At 33.4% G+C, this 17,012-nt stretch overlaps 1 protein-coding gene across 1 annotated transcript in view; it reads left to right on the top strand.

Annotated features, from left to right (window-relative positions):
* LOC123711791 overlaps nt 1-17,012 on the top strand; it is a 72,419-nt gene that overhangs the window by 13,089 nt on the left and 42,318 nt on the right. The window contains exons 2-6 of the mRNA XM_045664597.1: nt 1,172-1,257; nt 5,228-5,393; nt 8,468-8,573; nt 10,194-10,332; nt 10,969-11,098. Coding sequence (XP_045520553.1) covers nt 1,237-1,257; nt 5,228-5,393; nt 8,468-8,573; nt 10,194-10,332; nt 10,969-11,098 — 562 coding nt within the window. The 5' untranslated portion in view covers nt 1,172-1,236. The remainder of the gene's footprint in view (nt 1-1,171; nt 1,258-5,227; nt 5,394-8,467; nt 8,574-10,193; nt 10,333-10,968; nt 11,099-17,012) is intronic.

Genomic DNA, 17,012 nt, shown 5'->3' with positions numbered 1-17,012 from the left:
TATTCATAAACTGTTGCGAGGTTTCTAGACCGCATGCCACTGTCAACAAAGTAACATTGTGATATTAAAACGCATTTTATACAATTGAATTTTTTAAATATACACCGATTACGATCGTTACTAGTACAGTCCTAAAAATGAAGACAGTTTTCACATAACCGCAAATGTTCTTTATGTATAACTTCAACATGTATGTACACATTCCAATTCTTAAAAATATTTTTTTATAGAACGACCCGGTAGGAGGCTTTAGTAATACCGCCCATTGACACTCTCAATTCTAGAAGGCTCGCAAGTGCGTAGAAGGCCTTTTAAGAATTATTTCTCTTTTTTTTTAAAGACCCTATGTCCAATTGGTTCGGAAATACTTCGGTGGGCAGCTGGTTCCACAATAAAAATGAACAAATTTTTAGATGATTTGTGAAAGACACTATTATTTTTGTAAACTTCAAAGTAAGTAATCACCCTCTAGTGGCGATATTATATAATTTGAATCGTGGTTATAGTATTGACCAAATGGTGACCATAATATTAGCAGCGGCACTAAAATATATTATATCATCAAGATAACTATTTAAACTATTTAAATTAGTAATACTAGTCGTAAATTATAAAATATCTATACGAATTATAAAATTATAGATTTCAAACGCCATAAAATTACCGGTGCTTTCAAAAGGTTTCATAAAAGCACATTACGTATAAAATGCTTCCGTGCTTTGTTAACCTCAGAATTTGCGAAATAAAAACGGTGTAAATTGGATTTTTCAGGACTCGGCTAGCAGTTTACAGTCATTTTCATGCAAATGAATCTCAACTGGTCAGTGAGATTGTTTGCATATTGGATAAACCTCCAAATTATTAATATACCAAGCTCCGTGTATATCTCTGCAATGCGGTGAAAAATATACTTCTACGGTCAATGTTCAGCGAGTTTTTAACGGTTCAGTTAGTCAGGACTTTAGTGTCACTTGTAAACTTTACTGGGCACTTAGATTTAGATTTTTAGCGCAGTGCGTTTTTCTGTTTGTGCTGGCCTTACGAATTTAAAACTTTACGTAGGTATCTATGTAACATGAGGGAGGTCATACAAAATTTGTAATGGAACGAGTATGTTGGCAATATTGGAATTTAAATCATCACTAATAAAATTCGGCCTATTTTTTTCCAGATGTATGCTGGGAGCCAATAGGGGCGAGGCGATGATCCGCCTTATGGGCCGGCCGCGGGCTCATCATGCGCCAGCAGTCGACCGATGTAAGTAAAAGTCCTATGGGACGGATTAATTAATGGGACAGTGATGTAAAAATAAACTTTTCAACAGCTTTTGATACCGAATCGTTTTTTGCCGGCGGCATATCAATTTATTTTTAACGTGGCATACGGGTGATGTTAAGTGATACTGACGCCCATCGGCACTCATATTGCTCGCAAGTGTGTGGCCGGTCTTTTTAGAATTGGTACACTCTTTTCTTGAATGAACCTAAGTCGAATTGGCTGGGAAATACATGGGTGCTGTTTGCAAATAGTGATGGTGCGCGGCAAAACTGTCATAAAAAACGCTTAGTTAGGAACCAGGTGATACAGGTGGAATTTCGTACGTCCGATGATGTAACCCAGCTGCATGTAATACCTATATATACCTAATAATAATAATATCTTTTTAAAGTTTAAGAAATACTTAAATCATAAAAGAAAGCTTATATTAATAAAACTACAAATGAGGTTATTCCGCTTATTTCACTCTATTTATCTTCTGTGTATCAGACTCTTTTTCGTAGGGCGGGTTCCACCTTTAAAGTATAATATTTTTAAGTCACCATCCCATTTTCAACTCATGCACAAAATAAAGCAACAGTTATTTTCTTTTTTCTATTGAGGGAAATACTTGTTAGTGTGAGACTGATGCCTGTGAAATGTAAGAGTACCCGTATCGTCAGGATTTAACCACTTCGTATCACCAGAAGGTCTTAAAAAGTAGTCTAAATTTATGCTGAATAAACATTTATTATTATAATAGGTTGCAATATTAACTAAATGATTATATTTAAGGAATGTATGTATGTGTAATCGTGTGTATGTGTTTGTATGTTGTGTGTGTATGTTTGTCTGACTGTGTTTTTATTGTTTTAAGCAACATACGAAGTATATTACTACTGTGGTAGTGATACTTTTTAATTGCCATATTGTTGGCATCATAACTGAAAATCTAGTAAAATTAAATAAATCTTATACTCTTTAATCTGTAAGCTTATTTAAAAGCTTAAGTACAAAGCGGATGATTTAAAATAAAAGGCAAATCTGTCGTTTGAAAGACTTCGAAGTCGCTTTTGTAATTTCACTCGCAATCTAAAATTTACACGTTTCTTTAAAAACTTTTTAACATGAATAGTCTATTGAAATAACCCACATAAAGTATAATAAATCTTGAATGGCGTTACTACGTTGAATTTATTATTTGGAATAGAATCTTAACAATAGAATTCATATAAATTTTATTTTAACGTTATCATATATTGCTCATATCATATTTTTGTGGTTCATAGTGTGGTAAATAGATAGCATTGTATTCTAAATAAATTTATGTATATTATGTACCTAATTTAATTGTGTATTGAACACGCTTATTGTTATTATTATTTATACCAATGTATTTTTGTAGGTTACATAAATTTTAAGAAAACAAATGACAATTCATTACCGACAAGCATTAACATTAGTACGCTACATCTATGCCTAGCTAGCTCTATACGTGGCTATTTTCTTTCTTATTTAACGGTGTTACGATCAAAAAAGGCACATTACTTCCGTTAAAACATGAAATTGCAATGCCTCATGCCTCTGTGATCACGGGGATCTAAACTAGAACTAGTTTAGACAAAGATAAGTTTATTAACTTTATATAGGAAAAGTTCATAACATTTACTCAACTGCGTAACTAAAGTTGGTCGTCGTGTTCGTCTATAAGATCTCAATTGGCGTTTAGTTGCTAAGAGTTAAGCTCTAGTCATCCCTTTGTTACATATATAGTGTACCACAACAATAACAACAAATGGAGGCTTCATTTACGTAGTTTTTTATACGGCTTTGTAACTTTACCATTCGAATTGTACAAATACATGTATTCTGTTTAAAATTCTAGTATTTTTTATTCAAACCTCATCCATAATGAGTTTTACTTTTAATTATAGTATAATAGTAGTAGTACTTTTAATATCATAATATTGCAACTGTCTTTAACGTACGACTGTTATCCCTTACAATCAAAAAAAACCTATCAAAAATTCAAAAGACTGACGAGTTTCTACGCCTTAAAATTTGAGAACGGACAGTGAATGTGACTGTAGTGCTTTTTTACTGACGTTCATAAGTATACATTCAATTAGCTATAAATTATATTTTGATTTGTTTTGAGGATGTGCGTTAAATCCCATCATTGCACCAATGGATTTTTCTTTCTATGTTACGAATAAATATTTTAGACGAAAATAAACATCGTGTGAAACAGGAAACATAATTAAAGAAACATGCAAAATGAGTTCGAGACCCACTAGAGTTACAGTCCCACCCGATTTTTATAATTGATATAACTAAATTATTTGCTTGTAATTAATAATTTTGTTATAAATTATTATGTTGAAAGTTCCATAACCACAGCCATACATATATATACGTAGAAAAGCAAAGCTAGAAAAGCTGAAAATCGAATTCGAGTTTACCGTGTTGATTGCGGCGGTACCATTAAATTTTTTCGGATTTCTATTATTTCGATTTCAGAATTCATTGAATAACTAAAATTGGGTCTTTTTAACTTAAAGATGAAAGTTGCCTTCAGAATTTAAACAGTGCTGAAGGAAAATTGCGTGATATATATTATATTATAAAGTTAATTGTCCAATTCTGATACATTCAGCATTAAGGAGTAATAAAACTGGTTAAGCAGCAAAGAGAAGCTAGTATAATACATCATTAGTAGGCATTGTGTGCCTCGGGCTTCTTAATCGATTATTTGATAGTTGAGGAATGATTTCGCGTTTTTTTGGACGACAGTGGTAGCTGAGGATTTTGACGTAAACCTGATTATTTATTTCGCAAAGGGGCTGATAATACGTTATACTACCAAGGTAACACTGATAATTTTAAGAAAATGAAATTGGCTTGACGTAGAAAGTTTCCAATACTTTTATTGTTTTACGAAGTAATCTGAGTTCTACACATCGTTGCATTCGATGGAACGACTGAGAAAAAACAGTTGGCCCATTCTTTCTTAGGGGTCTCTTCTACGGCATTTTCGTACGCCTTTACCGCATTTTCAGGACTCGTAAAGTGAATACCTCAAATTTTATTTAGTTGGTTCTTGGGTATAGATGAAAGTCACAGGGTCGCCAGGTCAGAACTGTATGGCGGATGATTCATTATCTGGAGTCTGAGCCTGAGCTCTGCCAAAGTCAAATATTCACCAATCCATGCGAAGGTGTTTCCTGTCGTTGGTTAAAGTATGGGGAATCCATCTGGTACAAGCATCCTGACGCCTAAATGTTTGTGTAATATTTTTTGAACTTGACTCATACCAATGTCTAGGCTTGCCCGTATCTGCTGATAGGTTACTCTCTTATCTTCCTCTATCATACATCGCACAGCACTGATGTTATCTTCAGTAGTCGCTATTAAAGGACGTCCCTCACGCGGATCATCATTGAAATTGCAATTGTAAATAGTGGCACGAGATGGAGTTTTATTAAGAAATGCGCACCCTATCGTAGCTTTGTTGTTGAGTAAGCCCACAACGCCTTAGCCTCGTTTTCACGTGTAACAAGAGTTTTAGATTTGCCGCCAATTCGCAAAAACAAATGACAAATGAATGCAATATAGCACATTAGGATACACAAAGAGTTCTTAAATTGAAATTGAAAATTTTTTTTTCATAAGTAATGTTTCTAACTGGCCCGTTCTAAACATTTTCAGTGTTACCCACGTACAGTAATAAAAAACTTCGATAAAAATTTAGGTCAGGTGTAGAGGTTAAAATGCAGTACACCTAATTTTTTAACACACGCACACGGAAGGTTCTTTTTTAAATATAAGTAGATAATCATATAATATAAATTATACAGGATTTTTACTGACATTTTTTAATCTAGTTTTCGTCACATGAAAACTAAAAGGATCTTCATTATCAAAACATTTTATATTCGATTATATTAAGACGTACTTTTTTGGTTTATAGACGGTCGACAAAGCGGTGTGGACGGAGGAATCAGGTGCGGCGCGTCTGGAGGCTGTACTCGTCGCGCTAGTAGAGCGGAAGTCACGCGCACTTCACGCGGAGCATGCGAGACGGCGCGCTCGCACACATCCTCTACTTCTGCTGTTACGGGACCATCTGCCTGACGGTAAATAGACTCCTCTCCTCTTGACACCTTGAAAAATACATGACAATGTAAAAAATAAAACTGGCGAAACAATTTTGCACCAGCTTTATCGGCCATGGAATTCCTGCGTGTTTTTTAGATCTCCGATATATGTCTTCCTAGAATAGCTCAACTGTAAAATAAATTTCCCTGTATACGGTGGCACGAGACAGCTTATTAGGCAAACAGATTAGAAATGTAATTTTAATCTATGTTGCGTCCGCAATCGAATCCTGTGATGTCATGGTATCTTTCGAAAAACACATAATGTTATTCCATCGAAATAAGCTATATTCAAAAGCATCAAAACTGTCTTCGGTTTATACAGCACAAAGCCCTGTAGCCTTAAATTTCATTATACATGTAAGAGGAAGTTTCTTTGATCATTTTTATTTAATGGATAAGTAGCTTTCTGTCTAAAACAGAGTTCGTCATCGTCGATTCTTGGATTTGTCACATGCCGGATTCCTGTCGATGTTTTCCTTCTTCGTTCTAGAGAATGTTAGATGCACACACAGACCGAAAGTCCATTAGTGTACAGCCGGAGATTAAACTTCTCAAGCATGAGGTTCACAAGATGAAGTTTCTTGGCCAATACGGCTCTAGATGTAGAGCTCTAGATATAATGTGTTACATATTTAATTAGTAGTTTAAAACGAAATCCAAAGCTTTGCAAACTGTAAATTGCCATACTCCCGTATGAAAGCAAAGTAGCTAGCACTCACACAGTGCTAATTGGTTCATTTATGTCTAGTTTATGCATATCAGCCAAAAACTAATGAAAAATCTCTCAGAAACTAATGAACCGATTTTTATGAAACATGGACTTTTCCCAATATGATTTTTAGTTTTCGTGAAAATTGTGAACGAACACACTAACGAAATTTATCACAATCCTACACCTGTATATCATATTCAATTTTTTTTCCATTCCAACAGATATATACATACAGGACCAACTGGTTACCTCCTTATTTCTGAACTATATAGTATATTTATAAATGATAATCTAAGTCTTCAACTGCCTCCGTTTTCTTGAATATGTATGACTATATATGAATCTTGATTATGGAATTCAGTAATGCGCTACTCATTGTATACAAATATACATGCTATGGATTGCTAGTAAAGACGAAAAAACTTGAATAGCTGGTTTCATTATTCGACAGAATGAAAAATAAAGTGTTGTTGAGTATTCCGTATTAAACAGCCTTATGGAGTAAAATTACTTGTAAATAATAATATCGATCACAGGTCACTCGAATCGACGATACGTGGCTTACCAGTAAATAATGCCTAAGCGTGTCTTATTTTAATACTAACTTGGATTTTCATTACGCCGGAGGTTGTTTTTGATCGAAAAGTAATATATGGCATAATACATCGTAGAGACGCCAGCTAGCCTAAAGAAGCGTTTTAACGTAATAATTTGTGTAGGTTACTAAACAAGTCTGAAAGTTTTTAAAATATGTCAAATAGCCCATTGTGATCATTTGCCCGAGCCGCTTGAATTAAATCGATAACTTTGGTATTGCTGAGTTACAACGACTTTCCAATGTTGAGCTGTCGGAATAAAATATAGTTTAACTTTGCATCAATGGGTTTATCTTATTGTGAATCTAATCTCACTATCCGTGGCCTATTATATAATTTATTATTGTGTCTGCACTGCTTATGTCTTACACACAAGGTCTTATATCTATATATTACATCTGTAATGCAACTAAATTGCCTATATATGAGTAATAAACTTAATAATATGACAAAGAGGACTAAACAATCATAAATCGATTTTGATAGTTCGAGGAACGTAAATCTGTGCATTGTTTTATTTGAATGGATTATTTGTATTGTGTTCGCGTTATCTGTGCTTTCAAAGTTATCATATAATATTTGATGAAACGTGGGTGTGAAATTTAATCTAATCAACAAAACCCGAAAATCATATTTTTGATGTCTGAAAAATAAATTTAGCAGTTAGCGATAGTAGATATAACGAGGGATCATAGTTTCTTTTTTATATTTACGTACATTTTGCGTACGGCCATCTGGTTTTTTTTCGTTCAATTGGTTTTGAAGGATATTTTGCTATTAATTTCTGATACAGATCTAATATTGTGGCATTTTATTTTGTATACTTTACATCTAAATACTTTTATATTTCTATCATGTTATTAATTTCTACATACATTGTTATTTTTTGGCAAAAGCCTCCTCCAAATCCCGCCATTTCTGTCTTCACTGTGGCACTTTCTGCCGTGTACCACCTGATGTTTCATTAATCTGGTCTATTTTCCTTCCAAAGTATATTTCCTTGGGCATCAGTTTAATAATTTGTTGCTCCACTTTCCTGCTCCTCTTGACCTGAGAGATCTATATAGATCGTATATACCTCGATGGCATCTATATAGATAAAAAACTAAATCAATGGCGCTACAACATTTTTAGGTCTGGGCCTCACATTTCTGTATTTGTTTCATGATCATTCGTTAATCTAACAGGCAAGTAGGCCTTCGACTTTTTGGGTCTAGAGCAAGCTGGTTTCCTCACGATGTTTTCCGTCACCGTTTGAGCGAATGATAAATGCGTACATAGAAAGAAAGTTCATTGATGCACAGCCTACAACCTTAGATATGAGAGTCGCTACAAGGACAACACTGCTCTATTTCATTTATATATTATATACTTCATAAAAAAGCCGGCCGAAAGGATAATATACAACTGTTCTTGCTTTGAAATAGCGTGTAATCCGGATCCTTTGTAAAATAGACTTTACCTATAGGTGACATGAATATATCTTTTACGCTCCAGTGAGTAAATAGGTTTCTAGAAAGATCTTTAGAGATTGTATTCAAAACTGAAATATGTGAAATAAATAAATTATAATGTATGTAAATAAACTATATTATAATCTATCTTATTAAATGCGATTATACCGTTTTATATAATGAATTAAGATAGGTGAATTATGGAAATATTCTGTAAATATAATATAGTCGGAATAGGTTGTTGTTTAGTATAATTATATTCTATTCTTAAAAATACATTTATTTCAGATGAGGCGTCCATGGTAGAGAGCCCTGCCGGAGGAGTCAGACATTGGTGTGAACATGAGGGTCCTAAAAGGAAGCATAAGAAACTGAAACTTAACACTCATCATGGGTAAGTTATTTCTTTACATAAAACTTGGGATAACGGGCAGGAGGTTCTTGATGTTAAGTAGTATAGCCGCGAGTGAGCAAGCGCGTTGTTTCACTAAGCCTTGTAATAATATTATTTTAATCTAGGGCGTGTTGGGAACATTATTGAATTAAATAATAACACAAACAAACATAAATTTAATATTTCTTTACGCGTTTAAGCGAAATGTGTTGCTACATACAAAAATTTCAATATATTTTAAAGGTGATTATACGTTTTGCTAATTTGCTGTTAGCCTAACAGTGCAGGGATTTATGTAAAATATGAAGTTTATTTAGTTCGATTTTGATTGAAATAATAACATTTTGAGGTCTTTTCAAAACAAGCCATAGAAAACATTAAATTAGGTATCAGATGTTTTGTTACAGCAAATTTTATTTACAACAAATAAACAGAAATAATAAGACTCAATTTTGTATCGCGTAGACCGGACATACAACAAATAATATTTAAGCCTTCATTTGTTTAAGCTATCGCGGAATATGCTTATAATGAGCGAAAACCAACTCCATCATGAGCACACCCCACATACATACATACATACGTACCCTCACTTTTGTACTATGACTCAACACACTCAAATTATAATATTTGAAATATTATTAAGCCAATTTAAGATATAATCGGAGGCTAAAGGTATTTTCTCTTTCACTGTTGCTATAAGATCAGTCGTTATTTTATATAACATTAAAACAAGTACAACTATTAAAATGGAATTCAAAAATATTTCTGACACTAATTTTGCCATAAATCCAGAATACGTGTAGCTCGGTTTTGTTATATTTGTGGCCTCTGCAAAAGTTGAGTGAAAACTATATTATATGTTTCGTTCTACTAGAGGTTCTACTACACTTGTTTTTATTTTGCGTACCCTAGACGAAACCCAACTTAGTTAAGAGTCTTAGCCTAATTTCAGCTGTTTTCGCATACTAGGCAGCATTGTTTGGTTTAAGTTTTTCTTTCGTTGAAAGTTTTTTCACCTTGTACTTAGCTCGAAGTCAAACCACTTTCGTGCGACTAAAGCGAACATTTGTAGGTTCGAATAGGCTGGACTATTTAAAATATTTAGGAATTACATTACTCAGATATAATGCGTTCTAAAAGTTCATTCATTACAAAAATACATGAAATTCAAATCTTTCCTCTTGATTACTTTTGTAATCGATAAGACCATGAAAACGATGTAAAGTTTGAAATTAGTTACATAAATACTACAAAGTTCTCGAATAATAATAGATATTGGGAAATTTATCAATAAACTGCTAAATAAAAAAAAAGTAATTTGTGAAGTTAAAGTAATGAATAAAAAATAATAATAAAGCCACTTTTATTCCTTACTATAAAAATAACAAATCATATGGGTGTTAGTTTGGTTATACACTCAGTTTACGTTAGTTATTGATATTTCCATTACATCGTGTTCTGCTGTAGGGGTCCACCCTTTTGGGTAAACCCCTCCTCCTGTTCTTTCCATTTGGATTTATCCTCTGCTTCCTCCATCCATTTTAAATAAACGTGTGAATAAAAATAAATAATTTATTAACAGTACTGTTGTGACGTATATATTTGTATTTTTTGCAGCGATATACACAGTCCCGAGAGTTATGAGATGGAGCGCAGACGACGTAGGCGGAGACGTCACCACTCACATGCACACAAGCCTAAGAAACATAGGACTCTTCTCGTATCCGCTATTGACGAACAGGCGAAAGTTATACACGTAATTATATCCCTTTTTTAATACAATAGGGTATATCATTATAGAAAAGATTTTTAATGTTAAAACACTAAGCTAAATGACTATTTTTTAAAAGTACAATCTCCTCTAATTGTATGGCTTTTACATTAGAATTTTGATCGCAAAACATTCAATAATAGAGATTGTCGAACTTAGCATAACGATAAGCATTTTTTTCATTAAGCGCCATCTATCTAAAACTAGAGAAATGTTCTAAAACACCTCTTTCTTGTACAACGCGACAAATTGCACCAAAGTATTGTTTCACAAATACAATAATAGGTGGCGCTTTGATAAATCACTTTCTGTTCCTTCGGAAGTTCTGAAAGTTTCATAGGAACTTTAGAGATAATGTTTAAAAATAATTACTTTTGTATCACCTAATAGATATAGAATATAATATAACCAGAACTAACATTCACAATACTCATTGTAGGAGCCAAGGCTGTACATTATGCTCACTCAGGCTTTCTTGTTTTTTTTAAGCGTGGATTACCTAAATAGTCGGAACTACGCCCCGAGAGTATAGCCAGACGTAGGGCCTCTTCAACGTTCCATTAAGGCTTTATATTGTTATTCGGTTTTTTTTATCCGCATAAAAACAAGTCTCACATCTAGGTATTGGACCCCGATGAGCTGCCCCGTCGAGCTCGCTACACCATCATGGTGACAGCTTGCCTACTCCTCTTTCTTTGTCTGTTACTTGTTGGCGTTACTCTTCGGATGGCGCCACTCATCGATGATATGGGTAAGTCCATTACCATACATTATTATTATTATTATGTAAATAAACACACTAGCAGCTGATGCGCGCATAATTGCGGATTTGGAGAAATTATCCAACCTGGTCAAAGAGGGTGCACTAATTGCACGTTCCGGAACCTATTCCAGTCAGCCACTACGCGGCTTCTAAGAAAGTTCTATAGAGAATCCGTGAAGAGTGTGAGTTCTTACTTAAAATAAAGAGCTTCTCAATTCCAAGAGTATTATAGTGACCAGTAAGGATTTTATACGTTTCATTGATCCCTGTGCTCTGGCCATTTTCGTGGCTTGTCTTTGAACCCTTTCCAGCATATGAATATAGTTTATGGAATAATGATCCCAAATGTATTTGGGAACTGAACTTCATCGCAATATTTACTAAGGCTGGGCATTGAACTTTTTATAACCAAGAGCCCCGCCAGGTTTGTTTCTTGTAGCGCGAAAGCTTCACGAGTTATATCTAATAAAAAATTATGATATAAGAGCTGGAATCTCTTCAGCTGAATTCCGCATTTGGGCTTCACCATTGTTAAACTAAGAAAACACTTTTCAATATGTTTGGGCGTCAAAGAAACTTGCGACCGTTTAAATACACGATAGGTAAGTCTAACTATTGTCGTCAAGAGCCTTTACAATGCTGTTATATTCTTGGGTGTTAAGCCTTGGCGTTATTTTAGTTAATTTTACCTAGATTTTTAAGTATTTTTCAAACTAAAAGTGTTATTTAAATGATCTGTTTAGTTAAATTTTATACTCATTTGCATTTTTAAAAAATTGAGCTAAAGCAGTGCATACATATGGTTATGACTAATATTTTTTTTCTATTCTTTCTGAATTATTTTTATTTATTATTCGGAATCCTCGCTTAATCTATGGGAGAAAAACCTATAGTCTATACACAAAACCATTTTTAAGTTTAGCATATATATATATATATATCTAATTCGGGACCTTTGAGTTATCGTTCTTAACAAATGAATTCCCAGACCAACTTTATCACAGAACCCCCAGAAAAATATTACACTATTGAAGTTTTAATAGAACGACATTTATAGTCTATGTAAACCTAAATAAAACTTATAATTAGTTATCTCTTAATAATAACGAGATACTGGCAACATTGGTATTTTTTTTCTGTCTTCAAACTGCGTTGGCCACTTGCGAACCTTCTGGCATTGTGTCCATGTCATCAGATGAGCCTCCTGCCCGTTTGCTCCGTTATATAAACAATCTCGCGTAAGTACCATATTTTTCAATTCTCAAAATACAAAACAAATTTCACCAACAAAATTCTGATTTTAATGATGCTAACCATTCTGCTGCTAGCATCATGCAACTTTGTGTAATAGGTATCTATTTAAAAGGGGTCATTTAGTACTAAAAGCTAATACCTATAGTTATGTAGGTGTGAGTCGTTTAAAGCATACAGTTTGTAGCCTAGTTTTCGGCGTGAATGGCAGACTAAGCTTGCCTCTAAAGCAAAGAGGATATGAGACAGGCTAAGCTCATAATATACAGTTCCTAGTTTAAATTTTCGTTGTCAACCTCTTTCACGGTTATACTCGTTTTAAGAAAGATGTATAGATCAATACTCTGGTCTTCGTTACGTGGGTGTATAATTTATTTGTGTATTGATCTGTTTTTCTACTTTGATCGAGTATGTAAAATATATGTTGTTCCAGTTTCTATAAGGTTAAACAACCTTAAAATTTGAACAATTTTTATTTTATTGCCATTGCTATTTAACAATTATTCAAGAATTCAAAACTACCAATCTGATTACAAATATATATTCCCTAAAATTTCAAAAATCTGACCGATCCAATTCGAAAAATACACGTCATTTTTTTTAGATACGACTTGTTTTGATGTTGTTAAAAATAAAGTTAACATACATTTATTAAGATTACAATAAGATGTTAAGATCTAGATCTGATTGTTTTGTTAGGAATTTTCTGTGAATATTTAGTACCTATTTATGTATTATAGTATTTCAGCGTATGCATGTATTGCAATTAGGAGATAGCGTTATATCAGTATTAATTTCTGACTTAAACTTACAATAACGCAGTAAAAATAAAGGTAAAAGCATAAACACTGAATAGTCAATAGTTAATGTCCAAGTTTCGTGTTTAGATAACAATAGAAACTTAGACGAAGGTACATAAGATAAGGTTTTACAGACAAGCACTAATGCTATATAGAAAAAACTATATGTTGGTCCTCTATGTGTTCTAGTAAGGCTTGATATTGCAAATAAAACGATAAAACTCTTTTTCAGATTTTTGTTTTAATTATTAAACGTTATTAAATCATTGAAAACATTACTGATTTTGTAAAATGCTAACGGTAGTAACTGCTACGACTTATAGGGAGAGTAAATACAGATAGTCGATGGGATACATTAAATTAAATAATTCACGCGCACACAATACGTTTCATATATGACGATACGAACACAAAACGCGCTATCAATCTTTTGCTTTACATCTTGACCCACGGCCCGCGTGTAAAAGTACAATTTAACTTTATTCAAATAATAATTTAAGTTAAATTTATTGTTAAGACCTATCAACTTTCCCTGGAAAGTAAAAACCAGCGATAAGAATTTATTACAGGTAAAGGATCGATTTTGTTCGTATACGGATCTCGAGTTCGGCAGGACACTGTAGAGAAAGTGGAGAGAAAACTGTTTTGATATTAAAAATATATTATTTTAGGTTTTATAAGACAGACCCGACGGCACTGTAGTATCAACTTATGAGTGTAATCAGCCGTTAGCGTCATGCTCAACTTGGCAATATTATTTTCTTATCACTTTGAATTGCAATAACGACTTTATTGCTTAAAGTGTTTTTGAGAATGCATAGTAATGTTATACACATATACCAATGTCGCTACAACCGTTTAGGCCTTTATGTAACAAACGGGGCAAACGGGTTGGAGGCTCACCTGGTGTTAGGTGATACCGCCGCCTATGGACACTCTCAATGCCAGTGGGCTCGATAGCTGACCATTTAAAAATTGGTCTTAAGACATTTTTTTCGGAAATCGCAAGGCAGCTGGTTCCATATAGGTGCGTGGGAAAAAGTGCTCAGTTGTGGAACGACGGACGTCGAGGTGATACGCATTAAAATTCGTGTTCTGCCTCGACGTCCAATGATGAAACTTTGCTAGTATTAATCCGAACATTAGTAATGTTGTATCAGACATAATGGAACCCATCATGGCGTATTTATAATCTTCTTATGATAGTTTATTATGAAGTGACAAATAAAAATGGATCGACAATGATTGATGCTAAGTGATATTATCGTGAAACGGCGCCTGCTTGTCTGTTTATATAAAAACCTTTTAAGCTTAATGAGTTTATTTAAATATATAAAGGCACAACGTAACTCTGATGGCTTCACTATATTAATCGCATCTGCTTTTTATAAGTCCTTTTGGAATATATTCATAGTAATCTTGTATTTCGCATTTCAAAAAATTATTAATTAAGATGATACATCTTTTTTCAACAAAGGGTTTAAATTCCTTATTTTTGACTTTACTCGAAGAATCGAGATAAACGGGATTTACACTTGGCCCTAAGTCTCCAGTAATATTCAGACACGAGACAGCGCTGACTGGGACTTCTAAATGTCAAAATGGTTATTGACATTGGGAGTCATAGTTCGTTAAGTCCCTATTCTTACTTTTGGACTAGTGCTAACTTTTGATTGTAGAACAATGAGGAAGTAGAGGGCCATTAGGTGTATAGAAAAATAATAAAAAATTGCGCTACCGAGATTTAACTTTGTGTCATGTCTAATCCACTTACGATATGTAGAAATTGCTGTAACAAAACCAATTAAAATCCGCGGCGTACTTCGCACCAAAGCTATTAAGATGCAAATTTGAATTATATACTCGCCTCGAAACTAGGACAAAAGGTAAACCCACGCGGAGCCTTTGTTTTCCTTTACCATTTTACTTATACGATACCTAAATAAAAATAAAAAAATCAGTGACGCTAGAAACCAAACGATCTCAGAAGCCATCCGTTTCTTTGATCATTTTTATATGAAATAATAGCCTTCATCAATATATCAGCCTTCTGTCCAATACACGTGTTCGTCGACTTTTAGATTTGTGACATGCCGGTTTCCTATAGATGTTTTCCTTCACCGTACGAGCGAATGTTTGATGCGCGCATAGAGAGTCCATTAGTCCTACGACCTCCGGGAAGAGAGTTGCACTCTGGAGCAACTTTTTGTATGGTATCTAAATAATTATAAACAAAATTATTGGTATTTTTGAAGATTAGTGTACCATATTTTTATTACATGTTTAATTGTTTTTCAATCTGATATAGTTGAACTATATTAGGCTGTTTTAGTAGAATATTTATTTTATACATAGTTACAAACACGCTGAAAGGCATATTAATTACAATTCATGAATAAAATGCAATCACTATTAGTTTGTATGTATAATGTAGATAAAGTATGACAAATATTAAAACCTTGCATTATAATTGATTGATTTATCAAATCATAGTTAAAATAATACGATAAAACCTAAACTTTACAAATATATTAAATTAAAGATTTTCTATATATAATATATAGACCATCCTTTCTACATAGAATCAATCAATTTATATCTGTAATTTCTTCAAAACTTAAACAACCAATGCAATTATTTTACTATACGGCCTTGCTGTATAATCGATTTAAATTATAAATAGAGCAACAGTTGACACGACATTGAGTATTCTGCAAGAGTAGTTAATGAACTCATGTAAGATCGGAGGCTGTATAATCCCCGCTATTTACCCACTGCACACAGCTAAATAGATCTTTAATGCAACGGAAATAGCGACAAATTGTCACAACATTTCATATTTAATTCGTCTGATGAAAAGCACTCTAAACATCTTCGTGTTTATATAGTATATATACCAGTATGTGTAGTAGTCGCGTGAATTCGAAAAAGTAGTTCCTATAAAGCTATAAATTTTTGTCATATATTGGTTTTCTATTGTGTTACCCAGGTAACACTGAAAATGTTTAGAACTACGTTAAGTCCACGCTTTAACTTGTTAAAGCAATTGTTAATTGTGGCACGAGATGGGGCTTCATTAAGAAATGATAATCGCAGCCTATCATAGCTTTGTTGTTGAGTAAGCCCAAAACGAAAGTCATAATAAATCGTTGACCGAAAATTTTCTAGCGTTCGGTTCATTTTCACATGTAACAAGAGTTTTTGATTTGCCGCCAATTCACAAAAACAAATGACAAATGAATGCAATACACTACATCAGATTACCAAAGAGTTCTAAAATTGAAATTCAAAAAAGTTTTCATTAGCAATGTCTAACTGGCCAGTTCTAAACATTTTCAGTGTTACCCACGTATATAAAAACAAAAGCTATAATATAAAAGCATAACATAATTTTAAATAATGTCTATCGGTGTGAAAACGGAGCGTTGTGATTACAAGATTGTCTTAAAAATGTCACAAACAAAAATAAATCCACGAAATAGCTATCATCAAAAAGTTATTTGTTTGTATTTACTAAAGACGAGCTGTTTATTTTGCCCCGAGTCGGGTTTAATAAGCGATCTTCCACTAGAAATGAGAGGAGCTACTGATTATCGACTGAAGGTTGTAACAAAATCATTGCAGCTTGAAATTAAAGTCCCGCTATTATTATTTCAAATAGTGGTTTGATAACCAAAAGAGTTTTCGAAAAAATATAGTATATTAATTACAATCATAAACACATTATACATTTGTTTTTTCTTCTAAATACAAAAGTATCAGTCATATTAATATAAATTAGCAAATAAGTGGCTTTAGGGTGCGACGCTAATCGCAGTGGTCGTAGGTTCGATCCTCGGGTGTTCTATGTG

The sequence above is a fragment of the Pieris brassicae genome, chromosome 1, assembly GCF_905147105.1.
Source record: "Pieris brassicae chromosome 1, ilPieBrab1.1, whole genome shotgun sequence".
NCBI classification, from domain to species: Eukaryota; Metazoa; Arthropoda; class Insecta; order Lepidoptera; family Pieridae; genus Pieris; species Pieris brassicae.
This window is presented reverse-complemented; position numbering and strand designations above follow the sequence as displayed.